The sequence below is a fragment of the Micromys minutus genome (genome assembly GCF_963924665.1).
Source record: "Micromys minutus genome assembly, chromosome: X".
In the NCBI taxonomy this organism is placed as follows: Eukaryota; Metazoa; Chordata; class Mammalia; order Rodentia; family Muridae; genus Micromys; species Micromys minutus.
In genome coordinates this window covers 100,771,141-100,787,091 of record NC_137970.1, presented here as the reverse complement: position 1 = coordinate 100,787,091, position 15,951 = coordinate 100,771,141, and the positions used below count along the sequence as shown (strand labels likewise).

The following is a 15,951-nucleotide window of genomic DNA, read 5'->3' as shown; positions in this document are numbered from 1 at the left end:
GGGGCGCCAGGGCGACAGAGGAGGCTGCACCAGAGCAGAGGCAGTGAGCAGGCGTGGGGCCGGCAGCCAGCGGTGTGGTTGGGGCGCTCACCCTCCCGCGGTCCGGGAGCCACGCGAGCTCCGTGCCCGCACGCGCCAGTCCCGGTTCGCGCCTTTCTTTGCGTCCGGGTGTCCGGCCTCTCCGCCCACTCGCCGGCTCTTCTGGGCTGCCGCGGACCGAGTTGCAGCATGAATCTGAGGCTCTGCGTGCAGGCGTTGCTGCTGCTCTGGCTCTCCCTGACTGCAGTGTGTGGAGGTGAGTGCGTGCCCTCCTGCTCGTTTGGGCTTCCTCCTGGGCTTTCCCAAGGTGCAGCCTGCGCGTTCCTCTCTTTCTGCCCCACGCGCGCTCTTCCCGCCTCCGGGGAAGCCGGGCGCGAGTCTTGCAGGAGCAGCCACGCGCCAGCCGCACCGGGAGGCCTATTGACAGGGCATCTGGGGCCACGGGGCGACATGCCATGTAGGCTTTGCTTCCTTGGACAGCGCGGGTGGGGGCGGTTCGTGATTGTCTAGTATATCACAACTTACCCACCCCCCCCATTCCCGTGCTTCTCGTAGTTTAAAGTGCTCAGGGCCCCAGGCTTACACCTTATGTTCTGCACCCTGTACCCCACGTGGTGATGGTGGTGGGGAGAGGGAGGATAGGAGCATGTCCAGCTCACCTCATGAATCAGTGGAAGTGGTTGACCTGAACTGAGTGGGTCAGGACTCCATGATGAAGGTCTGGGGGTCTTGGAGTTCAGGAGCCGCTGGCCAGTCCAGGGGCTCAAGCTACTGGGGATGATGTGCCAACATGGAGACGTGACACTTGTTGCATAGTCAGGAGCTCGCTGCGGGGGCGGGGGCTACCGCAGTGGCCAGTGAATCCCAGCTGTTGCTCCTTCAGCCTGTGTCTATGCAGAGGCAGCGTCCTTAGGCAGATCTGGACCGGACCGGGCCAAACTGGTCTTCTGTACTCCAAGGTCCTGGATGATTTTGCTCCCTGCTCCATTGTGGGACACCTGGCTCCACAGCCTCCATCTCATCGGAGACGTTAGTTAGTTCTTTATTCTGGCTTCACCCTCCACTCTTGCCCTAGGTATAACTTTGGTACCCTGTCTCCAGGTACCAAAAACCAGGAAACAGGGCTGATCTGATAACCCCCGTGCACTTCAGGGAAGGGGAATCCCTTCACCTCTACCTGTATTAGCCCCTCACCTGGAAGTTCTCTACACTGATAATCCCTTGTCTACTTCGGTCCCCGGGTCCTCAGTGTCCCAACAGCCCCTGCCCCGTCTGTCTGCCTGTCCTCTGTGGGTCAGAGCCTCCTGGGGCTGCCACCTTCAGCTGCCCCAGTCCTGTGATCTGGCTCTCCGGTCAGCCTGCCTGGCACAGTGGAAAGGGAAGGCCAAGACCAGGTGGACAGTTGCCAGTGCCAGGGCTGGAGTCACAGGGAAGTGACAATGGAGAGAGAGGGACTGAACAGGACAGTGAGTTTCCTAGAGGAAGGGCCCAGGAACTTTCTTACTTGAACAACCCCCCCCCACCACCACCACCAGAACAGGAGGATGGCGCACTGCCCAGAAGTCTCTGGAGTTCTGGCCAACTCTGCCTGCCTCTCCGTGTAGCCACCTCCTTTCTGCGCTTTTGTTCTTTGGCATTGCCCTGAACTCAGTACATTGTCAGGCTTCTCAAGAAAGTACATTGGCCCCGTTGATGCCTCCTGCCTCCAGGTAGTCCAGTGATCTCCCAGCAAGACCCTAGCACTGAGGCAGCCTCCTCCTCAGGAAGAAGGGTAAAGATTTTCTCCTCAGAAATTCCTGACAGCCAGGCAATAGCTGGAAGGGAGCAAACCCTATGACTAAAGATACCACAGCAGCCTGCCCCTCCACCCTGGAGCCTACACAGCTAGTATGGTAGTATAGTATGTCTCAAGACAAGCCAGCCTCATCATTCGATTTCAAGCAAATGGTCCAAGGTGGTGCATTTAAAGAAGAAAATGATTGAGTACAGAAAGGGTACCCCAGCAGAGGCTGGACCAACTAAAACTGTATATTTGCTTAGAGGATGCAAGGGAGACTGGCTAGCAGATACTCTGGGGGAACCCTTTTGGGTGCGGCTGGAGGGGTATTACTAGTAAAGTCACGAGCTGATCCCAAGGAAATTAAATAGGCTGCCAGAACACACTGGGTTTCTGGTCTAGACCCTGAAACGTCTTGCTCTGCCTCCTCCTTTTACATTGTCTTTTTGCATACTCTAACAATATAGGTGTAAGCATCACACTTACATTTTATTAAAGACTAGCGTTGGCTACTTCTAAAGCTCACTATTTTCCCACCTCCTGACCATTCCTAGAACCATGAATGGTACTTCCTTGGAGGTGGCCCTCAGCCGGAGGTTTCAGATATGCCCACTCTACTCCTGCGTCCTGGTCTAGAAAGAGGAGCTCTAGAATTAGTTTGTCTTTAGCGCAGACTTGTGTGAGCTCTCCACAGCCAGAGTCCTCAAAGTGCCAGGTTCAAAAATCATGCTTCCTCCCCTCTTCCCACTTTTTGTTCTCACTTGGAATGTTCACCCTCCTTCTTTGCCCCTCCTCCAACCACAAAGACTCCTCACTGCCTCCTGAGCTGGGAGACACTTTGCTCTTCTGATACTGAGAGTTTCTGGGTCCTCTCCGAGTGTCCCTTGGTCTCTGAGCACTGCTTTCTCTCCTACTCCCTTTTGTCAGCTTCTGCTCCACTATGCAGTGTAAGGACAGCTTCCTGTATCCCTCCTGCTGTGGAAGACATCACTCCATCCTCAGTTTTAAACTCTAGTCCCCCTTGGAACTCAAGCCAGGCCTGTTAACAGTAAAGTCCTGAGGCTAGACAAGTGGGGGCCAGGCTTTCCAGAGCCTGATCCAAAGAAGCAAATCTGACAGAAGAAAACACAGGGTCTTGGAGAAGGTGACTGTGGAGGCAAAGAAGAGTGGCTCATATCCCAGGGACACCAGTTCTACTACAGAGCAGCAGACAGAACAGCATCATTGCCAGTGGGATCTCCATCAGAACCTTGGGTGGACTTTTAAAGCAATCACTATCCGGGCCAGACCCTGAGCAAGAAGGCAAGCGCACTGTTCCTGTTGAGGTTGGCATGTTCCTGAAAAGTTGCACAAACTTTTTTGTGTGTGTGTTTCGGCAGGGCTGGGGTTCAGGTTGCGTGAAAATCAAATCTGTTTCTTCCCCTGGCTGCAGTTCTCAGATCGAAAATGCTGTTGCCTTACTCTCATGGACAAGAGGTCTGATCCTCTTGGCTTGAGATTCTCTGGGAAATAGCTCCTGCTTCCTTTTGAGGAGAAAGAGAGCTTGAACGGCATATTGAAGTGCACTGGGGGTATTCCCCGTTTCGAAAGGGGAATGCCTTTTGTATAGTCAGGACTTCAACAGTGATGGGAATCAACGGCCTCTAATTTGTTCTTTCACTGGACAAAGCCAGGGTTTCAGGTATCAGCTTATCTGACTAGACTCAGCAGTAAAAGTAGGAAACGAGTGGGTGATGGGATCAGAGTACAGGAGGAGCACACTGACTTCCTGTGATGAGGAGGGCAACGAGCTCCAACCCAATAGGACGGAAGAGGCCAAATGGCTTCTGGGATGGCTGCTTTCCCAGGCCTGGCTGAGCTTCAGGGAGCTCACGGTTGTTCTCTGCAGGTCTAGAGTCTACACCTTTCTGTTAGCATGCTGCTCATCCTGACTCTTGATCTATAGTGCTCCTCCTGCAAGTCCCCCCCCCCGACTCCCCATAGACACTGATGGTCTCAGACCATGAGGACGTGCGGTGGCGTTGTGTGTGGGGGTGATACTTAATCCTTCCTGGCAGCATTCATCCATGCCTGCTGTACCTCTAGGATACAATGGCCTGGACCACTGTTCTAAATCCAGTAGTTGAAGGCAGGGACTTGAGAACCAAAAGTCTCACTTTTTTTAAGGCCCATAGGGTCCTTCCCTATGCATGGCCACATGCTAGACACAGTGCTTGCCACCCCATACCTGAAGTGTGTCTCTGCTTCTGACTTCTCATCAGTATCATTCAAAGCAACCTCCAAGGCTCAGGGTAAGCGTTGGTGAGATTCTAAAACTCTGGACATCAGTTAAGACTGGTAGGGACTTAACAATGGTGTTTCAAAGAAGCATTGTTATTATTATTATTATTATTATTATTATTATTATTTAGTGTGCTTGTCTGGCTCTGAGTGGGGGGGGGGAGAACAGCAGCCCTAAAGACTGTGCAAAGAGGACTGCAAGGACAGATTCCCAAGAGGATGCTAAATACCTGGAAATTGTGTGCAAGCTGAAGAAGGTCAAGAACCAAAGGGTCAAGGAAGGAGCTAGAGTGGGGGTGTTGGAAGCAGGGAGAATAGGGGCAAGGAGGAGTAATCAACTGGCTGCTATATGGAAATTGTGACCCAGTGATAGGAATTCCTTGATGGAGAGCAATGAGATTCAAGAAACAGGGATATAGCTGAAGGCACATTTGATGGTGTGTAGGGAACAGAGACTGGTATTCATTATCACTGCCCTTCTGTGTTTCTTAAGGCCACTCCCATACTGGGCATTGCATAAACATCCTACTCATCTGCCTCTTCCCCAGAATCGCTTCATCTCTGCACACTGTCTGCTTCTTGTGTCCGAGAGTGTCTCTGGGTACTAGCTCAGTTTTGCTGGCTGCACTGCTGGCTCTGTGGGAGCTGGCAAATGTACCTTCTCCCTCATCTTTCCCAAGAACATCTTGCACGACTTGGATTCCATTGTTAGGGCTCAAGTGGCATAAGATGACTTCTGCACCAAGCCAGATGTAGGCAGATGGAGACAGGAGCCTAGGAGAGCATAACAGAAGCCAGGTGGCCTTAGAATGGAGTTTATATCAAATTTTGGATAGGAGGTGTAATCTAGAATGGTAGCCCCAACAACCATAACCCCCCTCCTGGTGTAGCACAGTGCAAAAGGTGACAGTTCCCCCACTCCGTTATTTCTTAGCCTCTAAATCAGGTCACAGGCTGAGTAGAACCCAGTACAAAGCAGGAGGAATTATGTCCCAGCCACACCCACAAGGAAGCCCCAGGAACAAGGAAAAACCTCAAAGATACCTAACTGTTGGTGATGTGCTCAAGGTGGGGCAGATGAGACGGCTAGCACACAGAAGTGGGTCACCTATCTAAGGATGTAAGCATAGAGTGACATGCATTTGTTATTTGCTTTAAAATAATGCAGCGAAGAGAAGAAGGAAGAAAGGACAGAAAGAAAGAAAAGAAAGCACAAGTGAAGCATACAGGATTCCATTCAATAACTGTGATGTCTGAGTGTGGGTCCATGAAGGAGCATCAGTGTGAGGTTGTGCATCTAAAATGATTGTCCCCGCACCCCAACCAATATAGGCTGGATGTCCCAGAGTGCACCCCCAATTATGACATTTCCAAAGCTTGTTTGTGCTTGTAGATACATGATAAATCTGTCTGAAGAATGTAGAATCCTCAATGGTAAAATGAGTGGTTCCACTTGCCCTGGGACAGTGTTTGAATGGGACCTCTTTTCATCTATGTAGAAAACAAAATTATGAGGGGCGCCACCTTGTGGAGAAGTTGTTCTGTTCCTTGGAATATGCCCTCCCCTACTGTCACAATCCATCTTCCTGGCTAACAGACATTTCTCATTTCTGCAGTGTCACTGATGCTGCCTGCAGATGGGAAAGGACTAGAAGAAGGCAACATGCGTTACCTGGTGAAGCCCAGAACTTCGAGGACTGGACCAGGGGCCTGGCAGGGAGGCAGGAGGAAATTTCGCAGACAGCGGCCCCGTCTCTCCCATAAGGGCCCCATGCCTTTCTAAAACAGGTATTAGAACCACTTGTCAGTTGGTAGCTCTAAAGGGGGTGGGTAGCCATACCAGGGTCTTAGAGCTAGACATACCAGGGTCTTAGAGCTTTTTGAGAGCTAGTAAAAGTACTATCACATTATAGAAGAGGTGACTGTGCTTATTATAGAAAGGCTTAGTGCTTGGGACCAATGTCCTGACTTCCTCTCAAGAGCTAAGTGGGATTCGACAGGCATTGTTATTGGAGAGCTCTGGAAGTCCTAGCAGGCTTTGGCTGGAGACGTATTCCGAAGGTATGGTTACAGATACCCAGTATGTGCTCTTACCAGGTCCACGGGTAAATGGGAAGGCAGCAGAGACAGTTGCGTGGGGAACAGGAGAGCTTTGAGACGCAAAGAAGAATGAAAGTTTGCCGCAGAGAGCAGGGCCTAAGCCTGCCCCTGAGGCCTGGCCTGCTTTCCTTCTCACTACAGCTAGAAACAAGGGGGATCAACTTGGTGCCTTGGGATTATGGGTGGAGCGGGAATGACTTCTGTCTCCTCTTTTCCTAAAGGATTCCTTTGACCTAGGCTATGTCTTTGATTTCTCTCTGGTTGTTTTGTCTCTTTAGGATTGAAGGGCTCTCCAAGTGCCCTCCCGGTGCCGGTCTCTCTACTCCACAGATGAGTTCTCTTCTGGAACCCTCACATCTATTTGGCTCTCATCTTGTACCCGTTATAGCTGCTGGTGGTCCCGGCTCTTCTCACCCACCAAGTTCCTCTAATGGCGTGGTCTCGCCCCTCATTTGGATGACTCCATTTCTCTCACAAGGATCCATTTGGCCCATCTTCCTGGCCACTCCTTGGACTGCCCTTGGAGACACAGCTTCTCCTTGGCCAGCTCCATGTTCTAGTCCCTATCTTTTGGCTTTAGCCTTCTCTCGGCCCCTCCCCTTTTTTATTTGCCTTGGGCACCGGACAGGAACAGTCCCTTCTTCAATGGATTCCTGTACATCCACACTTTCTTATCAATTGGACCTCTCACCTGGAAGGGGGTACAGAGATGTGCAATGAGACTTTGGTTGATAGGGATTGTGTGTTGGGGTCCAGAGAAGGTGCACTGGGGAAACTGAACAGTAGGCATGAGGAAGGGGTGATGGGGAAATAGCTACCAAGGCCTCTTGCTTAGCTTTCTCTGGCCCTGTTATAGGAGGATGCAAAGGAGAGGAGCCTGTGAAATACTATGTCACTGTGTCTCCTAACATCTTCGCTCTCTCTGCTCTATTGCAGCTACTTCAGTCCCCAGGTCAGAAGGGAAGAGTGTTGATCCTCACATGGTTCTATACTCTTCTGGGAATCATTTTGCCAAAAGAAAAAAATCCCAACCAACCAAACAACCCACAGAAAGTCAGAACCCAAAGGACCCTTGAAGATCACTTAGTTTCCTTATGCAAAAGCTTGCACAAATAGGCCCTGGAGAGGGAAGTGACCTCAAAGCCACTACAGAGCCTCACACGACACTAGGGCCCCCAACTCCCACTTTATGATGTCTTTTTTCCTCTTGATGATATCCTTTCAAAGCAAATGAAGTGCCTTTGGCTGGGTTTAGTGAAGCGAGTGGCCAGGAAGAAAAATCAGGGAGAGATAAGCCACCTGTGAACTGCCTTATGTGGGAATGGAACTTCTCTCTCCCAACGTGGCCTGGAAGAGTCCATAAGTGGTAAGATGTACCCCCACACAGGCCTATTCCCAGGTTCATGTGATTTTAATTGGGGTTCTTCAGGAGCTGAAACTACCATTTAGCCCCTGACACTGGTTGTCATGAACCCCTACGTTGACTGGGCCCTTGGTATTGTGGCTTTTCAGGGATGGAGAAAGGCGAAGAAAGGAAGGAGAGATTGAAGAAGGAAGGAGAGATGGGAGGATGTGTAGGTGGGGTCTATCCACCAAAGGGTCTCATCTTTCACCAGGAACCTTTTTGTAGCCCTTCCTTGAAGGGAGCCTCTCATCTCTGCTTGAGTAGATGCTCTTTTGGAAGTCTCTCAGGAGGGAGAAAAGAGAGGACAGAAGCTTTATATTCACTTATATGTGTGTAGGGTAGGGGGAGTCAGGACCCCCAAGCCCCATAATGACCTGATTGCCTATTCATCCCTCCCCAAAGCCTTCCCATCTGCTGCTGCTAATGCTGCTGCTGCTGCTGCCTCTGCTGCCTCTTCAAGGCCCACAGATCTGGGGATCTGGGCCAGACATAGCGTCCTCACCCCTTGGGCTTGAAGTGGGGGCTGGCTGGTGCCTCTTCTACTGCTGGTACCCCTGCCAGGGACCGGGTCTTCTCTGTCTTTGTTGTTTCTGCCCCTCCTGCCTTATCAGCTTGCCATGGCCAACCTCACAGGGAAGAGGAGGGAAAGGGGATGTTGGCTGAGAAAGAGGAGAGATAGAAACAGGAGAGGGGGAGTGAACGGGCCCAGAGGGCTGTCTTATTTAAAATGGTTGTGTATGATTCTTATACTAATTTATATAGAGATATTAAGGCCCCTTTGACTTAAAGAAACTGCCCCCTTCCCGTAAGTGTGTTCACTATGTTTGTAAAAATTGTTCTATGTAAATATGTCTTTATAATAAAGAGTTAAAAGCTGACAGTTTGCCCTTACTGTTTGAGGTCATATTCAGGAGGGGCTTTCATTTCCCTCTAGGGCCAAGCTTGTCCCTATGCCCACAGATTGCACGTGTAGGGAGGTGAGTGCTTGTATCCCAAATTGGCTCTAGGTCAACTGACCTCAAACCGATTTGCCACAAGCTCACAAAAAAGACTCGCTATGCTTAAGGGCCAGTTCACATAAATTTGAGCCCCTTTTAAGTCCTTTGGCATCTGTTCGAATGTCCTCATTTTTCTGGCAGTGTCACTTAAAGGATTTTTTTCAAAAGCAATTCATTTAAGGACACGCTGATCAGAGGTGGGATTTGTGCTAAACGCTGTTTTGTAACCCTGGTGGGTGTCTTCTGTTGTATCTGCATTTGAAATACTTTCGGGACTTTTTAGCCAGTTTGCCTTTCTTGACAAATGTTGTCTTCAGCCATAAATACATTTGGTAATGACTTTGTATGTATCATTTTATGTTTCACAAAGTGGAGTTGTTTGATGAATGAGATAGCCTGGAAAATAAAATGGGAGTTCAATACAATCCTGTCCCATCTGTCTTACTTTTTCATGCTGGTTGTCAAAATGTCAATATCTTGCAGAACAGACAGGAACATTGGGTACATGCTAATTTGGCTAATAAACCCATTAGGTACGCACAAGAATACACAATGTAGAACAAAACCCAGTGAGAAGACAGAATCGTCAGAATAGAGGAGTTTGATAAATCTTGTGAGAAATTCCATTGACTTGACAAGTATTTAGTGCCGAAAAGATTTAATTTTCAAGAAAATGCCTTCAGCCCAACTTGCTAAACAGCCATAAAACTGCTCAATAGGTGACAACGTAGAAAAAAATCACCCACAAGAATGCTTAAGTATCTCATCATTAACGGAATGTTGCATACTGTGCCATAGCAATTTAAAAAATATGGCATTTTGTTGGAAGTGCCTCTTAGGAAAACAGGTAGTTTTGAAATTTGCTAGTATGTTGTTGAAGTGAACTTGTTACTGGAGGAGCTTAGCACATGTAGGCAGAACTTGGACTGTGGATGGGCTAGCTGGCTTTAAGCTGATTGGTTTTTTTTTTTATCACCCCCTGAGCTCTACTTTCACAGGAAATCAAGGGCAAAGGGACGGTTCTGGGCAACAGCTGAATCCTGACCAATGAGTATCCAGGCTTTTAGCAATTAAACAGAGCACTTTAGAAATTACTAGCTCGTTTTATCATTAGGACACCTTGGATAAAAGACTGCCATTCCCATCTTACAGATGAGAAGACATGGCTAGGAGAGGCGATGATCTTGGCCCAGTTTCGTAGCTTGTAAGTGGCTATAGAATTTACATTATGTATTTCAGAATGCAGACTCTGTAAAGCAGAACAGAAGGTCTCCTATACTGAAGTATAAAGTGTGTTTGTTTGTTTGTTTTCCAGTCAGTGAGACAGAATTTTGGAGTAGGAGACATCATGGGCTGGTGGGATCTGGGAGAGTAAAGAGAGGCTGAGCGATTAAAACTGGTCAATCAAGACCCAACAGAGTCTGGAAAGAGGATGGTGGGCAGGGAAGGGTGGGAATAAGAAAGAAACAACAGCTACCAGGGTTCAGAGAGCAAGTGTGGTGTGAACTTCGATCAGCGAGTAGGTGTGAGCTTGACTCCCTTGGCACAGAGGACAAGGGGAAGGAACGCTAATGTCGTTCTGTTAAGATAACTGGACTTCAGACCTAACTAGAGCAGGAGCATGTAGGTTATATCCTTTGGAGATACCTCATCTTGACCAAATACAATAGAATCAGAACAATGTTGGTTGTCAAAATGATGAGCTCTCTAGGGATATGATGGCTCTATACACACATGGCTCAGGATCGCTACGAACTTGGCCCAACATAAGAGCATATACTTCAAACATTATGAGCTTTCTTTGTAATGTGGTTATGTGGCTTTTTCTTTTTTCCCCATTTATTTATTTGTGTATGTGGCACGTGTGTGGGCTTGCTTCCCATAGTGTACCCGTGGAGGTCAGAGAATCACTGGTTGGAGTTGTCTCTCTTCTTCCACAGTGTAGATTGCAGAGATGGGACTCTGGTTATCAGATTTGGCAGAAAGTTCTCTTAACCACTAAGCGATCTTCCTGGCTGGTTTATACAGTTCTCGAGTGTGACAGTTGTAGCTGTCAGTGTCACACAAAATAAATGCATGCATACTCTCATAACCTGCAAGTTGAGGTTAGACACTCTTGCTAGACAAATCAACAATTCACTTGATTATTTCTAAATAAGAGACCCGAGCCTGGGTCATTGAGGGGGGCAGGGAAAGAACCTGAAAAATAACACTGCTTCCAAATCCATCTAGAAACTGGGCAACCTTTGAAATGACAAAGATTGGGAAAACAGATTTGGGACATTATATGGCTTCTCAGATCTCAGGTGCTGCTGTCAAATAAGCCATGGCTCCTTGCTATGAGGCCTTTCTCTTTAGATTCTCTGGTTGACTTGCAACCCCTAATTGGGGCTGGGCTCTTCTACAACCAAAGAGCTCATGGGGCCTGAGGTAAGCAGCCATTCCAGGGTACTTATATAATCCTGTTTCTCAGATTTAAAGGCTATTCAGCTAAATTTCTCAATCCAAGGGTTCTCTCTGCCCAGACTGAACCGATGCCATCTAACTGCCAAAGAAAATGGTAGAGAGGACTTAGTCAATACCTTCCTGTCCTGGCTGGCGAAGGCTGGTCACCCTGCCAGGATTTCTCTGGAACACCCAAAAGGAAGGCCTCTGGAGGCCTCCTTTGAAAACCTACTTTCCCCTTCCTAGTGGCCAGTGATTGGAGAGGTAGCCTAGCAAGGAATTCCCCTGCTGGTGCATTGGACTACAGCCAGAAGGTCAAAGGTTCATGGAAGACAGTTCACGTACAGTATTTTCAAATCTGTCCCACCTATGAATGATGTCTGCCTTGTTCTACAGAAGCATGTAGACAGTACATAAATCAGTGGGTGAGATTGTGTTCCAACTAAGCTTTACTTTTAAAATCAGGTAGCAGGTTATAGTTTGGCCAAACCTATTCTAATGAAGCATTGGCCAGTTCGTTGACTTACCATTCAGACCCAGCCACGGGGTATGGGGGGCAGGGGACTGACTTTCTGTAGCTAGGTTTACAGTTGAGGGAATGTCCTTAACTGCCTGTGATATGACCCCTGCACCAGGATGTGATAATAATCTCACAAAGAGCTTTCAGTGGAAGGGGAAGTCTGACTTTAAGATATGGGTTAAATCCTGGCGCATTTATTCATATCCATGACACTGAAGGTAAGGTCATGGCCAGGGTGAGCCTGATTGTCCTTCCTGTCCTGGATGCTGCTGTTTGCTTCTCAGTGCTATGATCAGGAGGACTGTGTAGCATCACTCAGGTGGGGTGCTCAGTACAGACCTCAGAGCCCAGGTCTGGCCCACTAAATAGATGCAGTTATTATCTCTACTCAGGGTGGCATGAGCCCTGAGATTTGAATAGAGAAGCTTTATACAGAGAGGGGAAAAATGCTCGAGGAGGTGAAATCACTAGTTCAAGTGCACGAAGTGGCTCTACTTGGCAAGCCATGATTCAAACCTAGGTCTAGCCTCAGCATGGGTTCACTGTCTTGCTCCCAAAAGTTTGCCATGCTGACTGTGTCTCGGTCACTGGAAACTTCAGCCCTCCTAGACAACACGCAAGACCTTCCCCAGGGACATATTCGGCCCACAACATTCTCTCGTGTGCCAGCTTTCACTTGGGTTACAGCCTGCAAGGCCTCTCCAAAGTCCTCAATATCAGCACCTCATCTGGGGACCCTGAGCTGCAGTTATGGAGCTGAACACCTGTTCTAGGAGACTTGGCCTTTAGGAATCCTTTCTCTAAGGACCAGGAATCTGTAAACCTGGGTTCCAGTCCTGAATCTGCTTCTGCCTTGGCCATGCCGTTCTTTGGCTGCTATAGACCCCCCTGCTAGGCCAACTTGAATGGGTAGATGGCTTTGAAGCACCTTCAAGAACAATGCTTATAGCTGGAATCCCAGCAAACAGCGAAAGTGCTTCAGGTACTTTTGGTTGTCCTGTGGAGGCAGCTCAGGTCTGGGAGAAGAAATACACATGGGGGGGGGGCATTAACTTCAGCCGGAAAGGAAGGCCACTGCTAGATTATGTGGGTCTCCACTATTTCCCTTTACTCCAGAGAGACTATGATCTCTTTGTCACCTTTCTCCCACTGTGCAAACTGCTTTACCTTCTTCAGTCGGAGTTGAAGACTTGGTAGGAGTTGAAGACTTGGTAGGAGTTGAAGACTTGGTAGGAGTTGAAGACTTGGTAGGGCATAATCAAGGGAGCCCAGGAGCATGGAACTCCCAAGCTCGGAGCTCTCGACCCTACCCCAGCTTGGCCAGTAGCTGGGTGAGTCCAGCCAGGTCATCTTTTAGGGTTCCACTTTGCCTTCATCTGTTCTCCTAAGACAGTCAACCAGCAGTCTCCCTTTCTCAGCCATAGATCACACCCTTTCATTTTTTACCTATGACAAAGTCGAGTCAGGCCATATGACACTTAAAAGGGGCATGACTAGGTAACATTAGAGAGCTGCTCATGAGTCAAGCACAGAGCCTCACCTGCTTTGACTTAGTCTCCATCCCCGTCCCATAGCAGAGAAAACAGAGGCATTGAAAAGCCAAATCACCCAACCAGTTAAACGGTCTTGCATGGTATATGCAAGAGACCTCAGAGAACCAAGGTGGTATTGGTATCTTTCTGGGCCTCACTTTTATCCTTTCTGATATGAAAATCACAGTCCTTTGCAGGTTGGGAATATACCTCAGTGGTTGAGTATGGGATTAGCATACATTAGGTCCAGGATTCCATCCTCCTCAAAAGAAATCTTAACATTTGTTAAATGTCCATTGAGTGCTTATGATGTACCACATTCCTTATATGTTGGAGGGAGGGGAGGAAGGGTAGGAGGGGGGAAGGGGGAGAGAGAGAGAGAGAGAGAGAGAGAGAGAGAGAGAGAGAGAGAGAGAGAGAGAGAGAGAGAGAGAGAGAGAGATGCTATTCAAAATCACAATAGATGTTTAACTATAGGGCCCTGGAAGAAAAGTCAGGGCTTCTTCTGGGGACTTTGGGGATGTTGGAGGAGGATTCCTATAGGTGGCTTGGGAGATGGGACCTCAGGAATGAGTCTGGAGTAAGAAGGAGGGAGGGCTTTGTAGAAGAAGCCCAGGGCTCCTGTTAAAACACCGAGGCAGGAAGGGGAAGGCATGACTTCTTAAAGCCGTTTTACAGGCAAAGACGACAGATTGTGAGAGGCTGTGTGACTTGCTCGACGAGAAATTCCATTGAATTTCTGCATAGACTCCTGCTCTAGACTGGGAAGGCAGGGTACTTGACAGCTAAGATTTTCATCGTCTCCTGGTGATTTGCTCAAATGCTCTTATCACACTTACCAGTTACTTAGGAAAGGCAGTGCTCCTCCCCTTACAGGAGTGGGTGGTTAAGTTGGCCTGGGTCAACTTTCAGGTTGGCAGGATACGCTGAAAGCGTCTGAGTTCTGCAATCCTTACCAGCCGTTCCGCTGTGCTATCTCTAGTCGGCTTGCTCAGTTTGGGGGAGAAATGTAGCATGAGCGGCTTCCCCCTGCTGGCGAAGTGCTGGAACAGCAGAGAGTTTTTCCCCTTCCCTGAGCTCCGCACGTGCGAGTGAGCGCTTGAATGGCTACCGTGGCTGTGTGCTCCCGACGGAATGCTTTCTTCAGGGAATTCCACGTTCTCACCGGTCTCTTCCCGATCAGTGACCATTCTGTTACCGCGAGGCGCCAGAGGGACGATCCAGAGGGACGTTCCATCACTTCTGCAGGAGATAGCAGATATTATTATTGTATGTGTTCCTGGGAGATTAGTCTCTGCTAAGGCCCACAACCTGGGCTTCTCTGCCTGTCTGCACTGGAGAAGTTGTATAGAGTGTTTCTGCCCAGAGAACACTGATCAAGCGACATTTCTGTATCGTGATGGTTATTCAAGATTTTCAAAGTGTCACTCCGAGTACTTTCCACTCCCAGATACACAGGTGTTCATCTTAACCCAAAGGCCACGAGTCAATGCAGTACTCCTGCTCCCAAGCTTCTTCTAAGTGACTAAAAATGTCCCGATCTCTGCTTCTCTGCTGGGGTGTTCACAGCGCTACTTGGAGAAGTCAGGGTAAAGTCCATAATGGGAAAGAGAAACAGTGAAACCAACAAATGGTGGGGGTCCCAGTCTCCTATGTACCAGGGCTCTGCTGGCCTAACGCTGGGAGTCAGGAACGGGGAGGGAGGGGGACAGTTCATGCTTTCCCTCAGGGTGTTCCCACATAGGGCAGGAAGGGTAAGGCAGAGCCCAGGTTGGGGGAACCTGGTTTGGTTCTGAGTGAGTGCTGAGGGTCCAGAGGGTCTGGAGGAGAGGAGTTTAGGCACATGCGTGTTTAAGATGAAGGCTCTCCCTGCTGCGATCCTTAATGAAGGGCCGGTCCTTGCTTGTTCATACTGGTTTATTTCCTGATGGATGTGAGTGCGTACACTTTATTTGGGGTGAACCAGGGATTAAATACCTTTTGCTGGAAGGACTACCCAGGAAGGGCTCATTGGCTAAACTCTGGGGACTATCTAGAAACCTCAACAGCATAGAGAACTCCCGGTGTTTATGCTACTTGACCCAGTGTCTGTGGTCCTCAGTGGAGTGTTCTAGAGGAAGTAGAGGCAGGTACGGAATGGCTCCACTCCTGCCGTTCTCAATCCCGAGATTCCCCGGGATTTGAGTTCATTTAACCTCACCATTCCTATGCCTCTATGGTAACAAGGCCCCACATATCCTACATAAGAATACTACCCCACCTCGCCCAGTCTCAGGAAGTGAAATCCCCTGGTGAGGTCATTAGCTGAGTATTTGAGCCTTCACATTGGGACAAAAATGTCAAACTGGAGTCTAATGAATCCCCGAACTTGACTCAAAGAGAAAGCTTCGGGGTGTGCTCAGAATGATGGGAGCACAGGAAAAGCCCATTCAGCTCTGAGAAGTCAGCTTCTAGTAAGTGCTCATGTGCAGATGTCACTTTGTCCTCCCCCCATCATAGGTCGAACACACCAGTCACACCCTCAGCATTTCTAAGATGCAGCCTTGCTGGCTCCCCTAACTGTGGCTGTGACTCTTTGCTGCTCAAGTCCAAGAAGGGAGGAGCTGTTTCCCTTCAGTTGCCATGGCCAGGCATGACTGTTCTGTTGCCCACCCCACACACCTTGCTCTTTCCCTCTGCCAATCCTCTCGATAGGGTGGTCCTAAGTTCTGAGAAGTGTTGGCAGCAGAAAGGAAGCTGCCGGGCCAGCCCTGCCACCTGATAACGGAGCCCCTGCTCATCACCTCCCTTTCCTTCCTATACTGTGGAGATGATCCTTGTACCCCTTGCTTGGGTCTTTAGGCTCAGTGAAGAGA

The 15,951-nt window shown here is 49.0% G+C and overlaps 1 protein-coding gene across 1 annotated transcript; it reads left to right on the top strand.

The window, feature by feature from the left end:
* Window positions 1–228: 228 nt before the first annotated feature.
* On the top strand, window positions 229–6,574 carry APLN (apelin; the record flags this gene model as incomplete). Its single annotated transcript, XM_080910037.1, has 3 exons — window positions 229–295; window positions 5,713–5,884; window positions 6,475–6,574. 2 exons carry the CDS (start codon window positions 229–231, stop codon window positions 5,877–5,879), a joined length of 234 nt encoding a protein of 77 aa, XP_080766163.1. The 3' UTR covers window positions 5,880–5,884; window positions 6,475–6,574.
* Window positions 6,575–15,951: the final 9,377 nt, after the last annotated feature.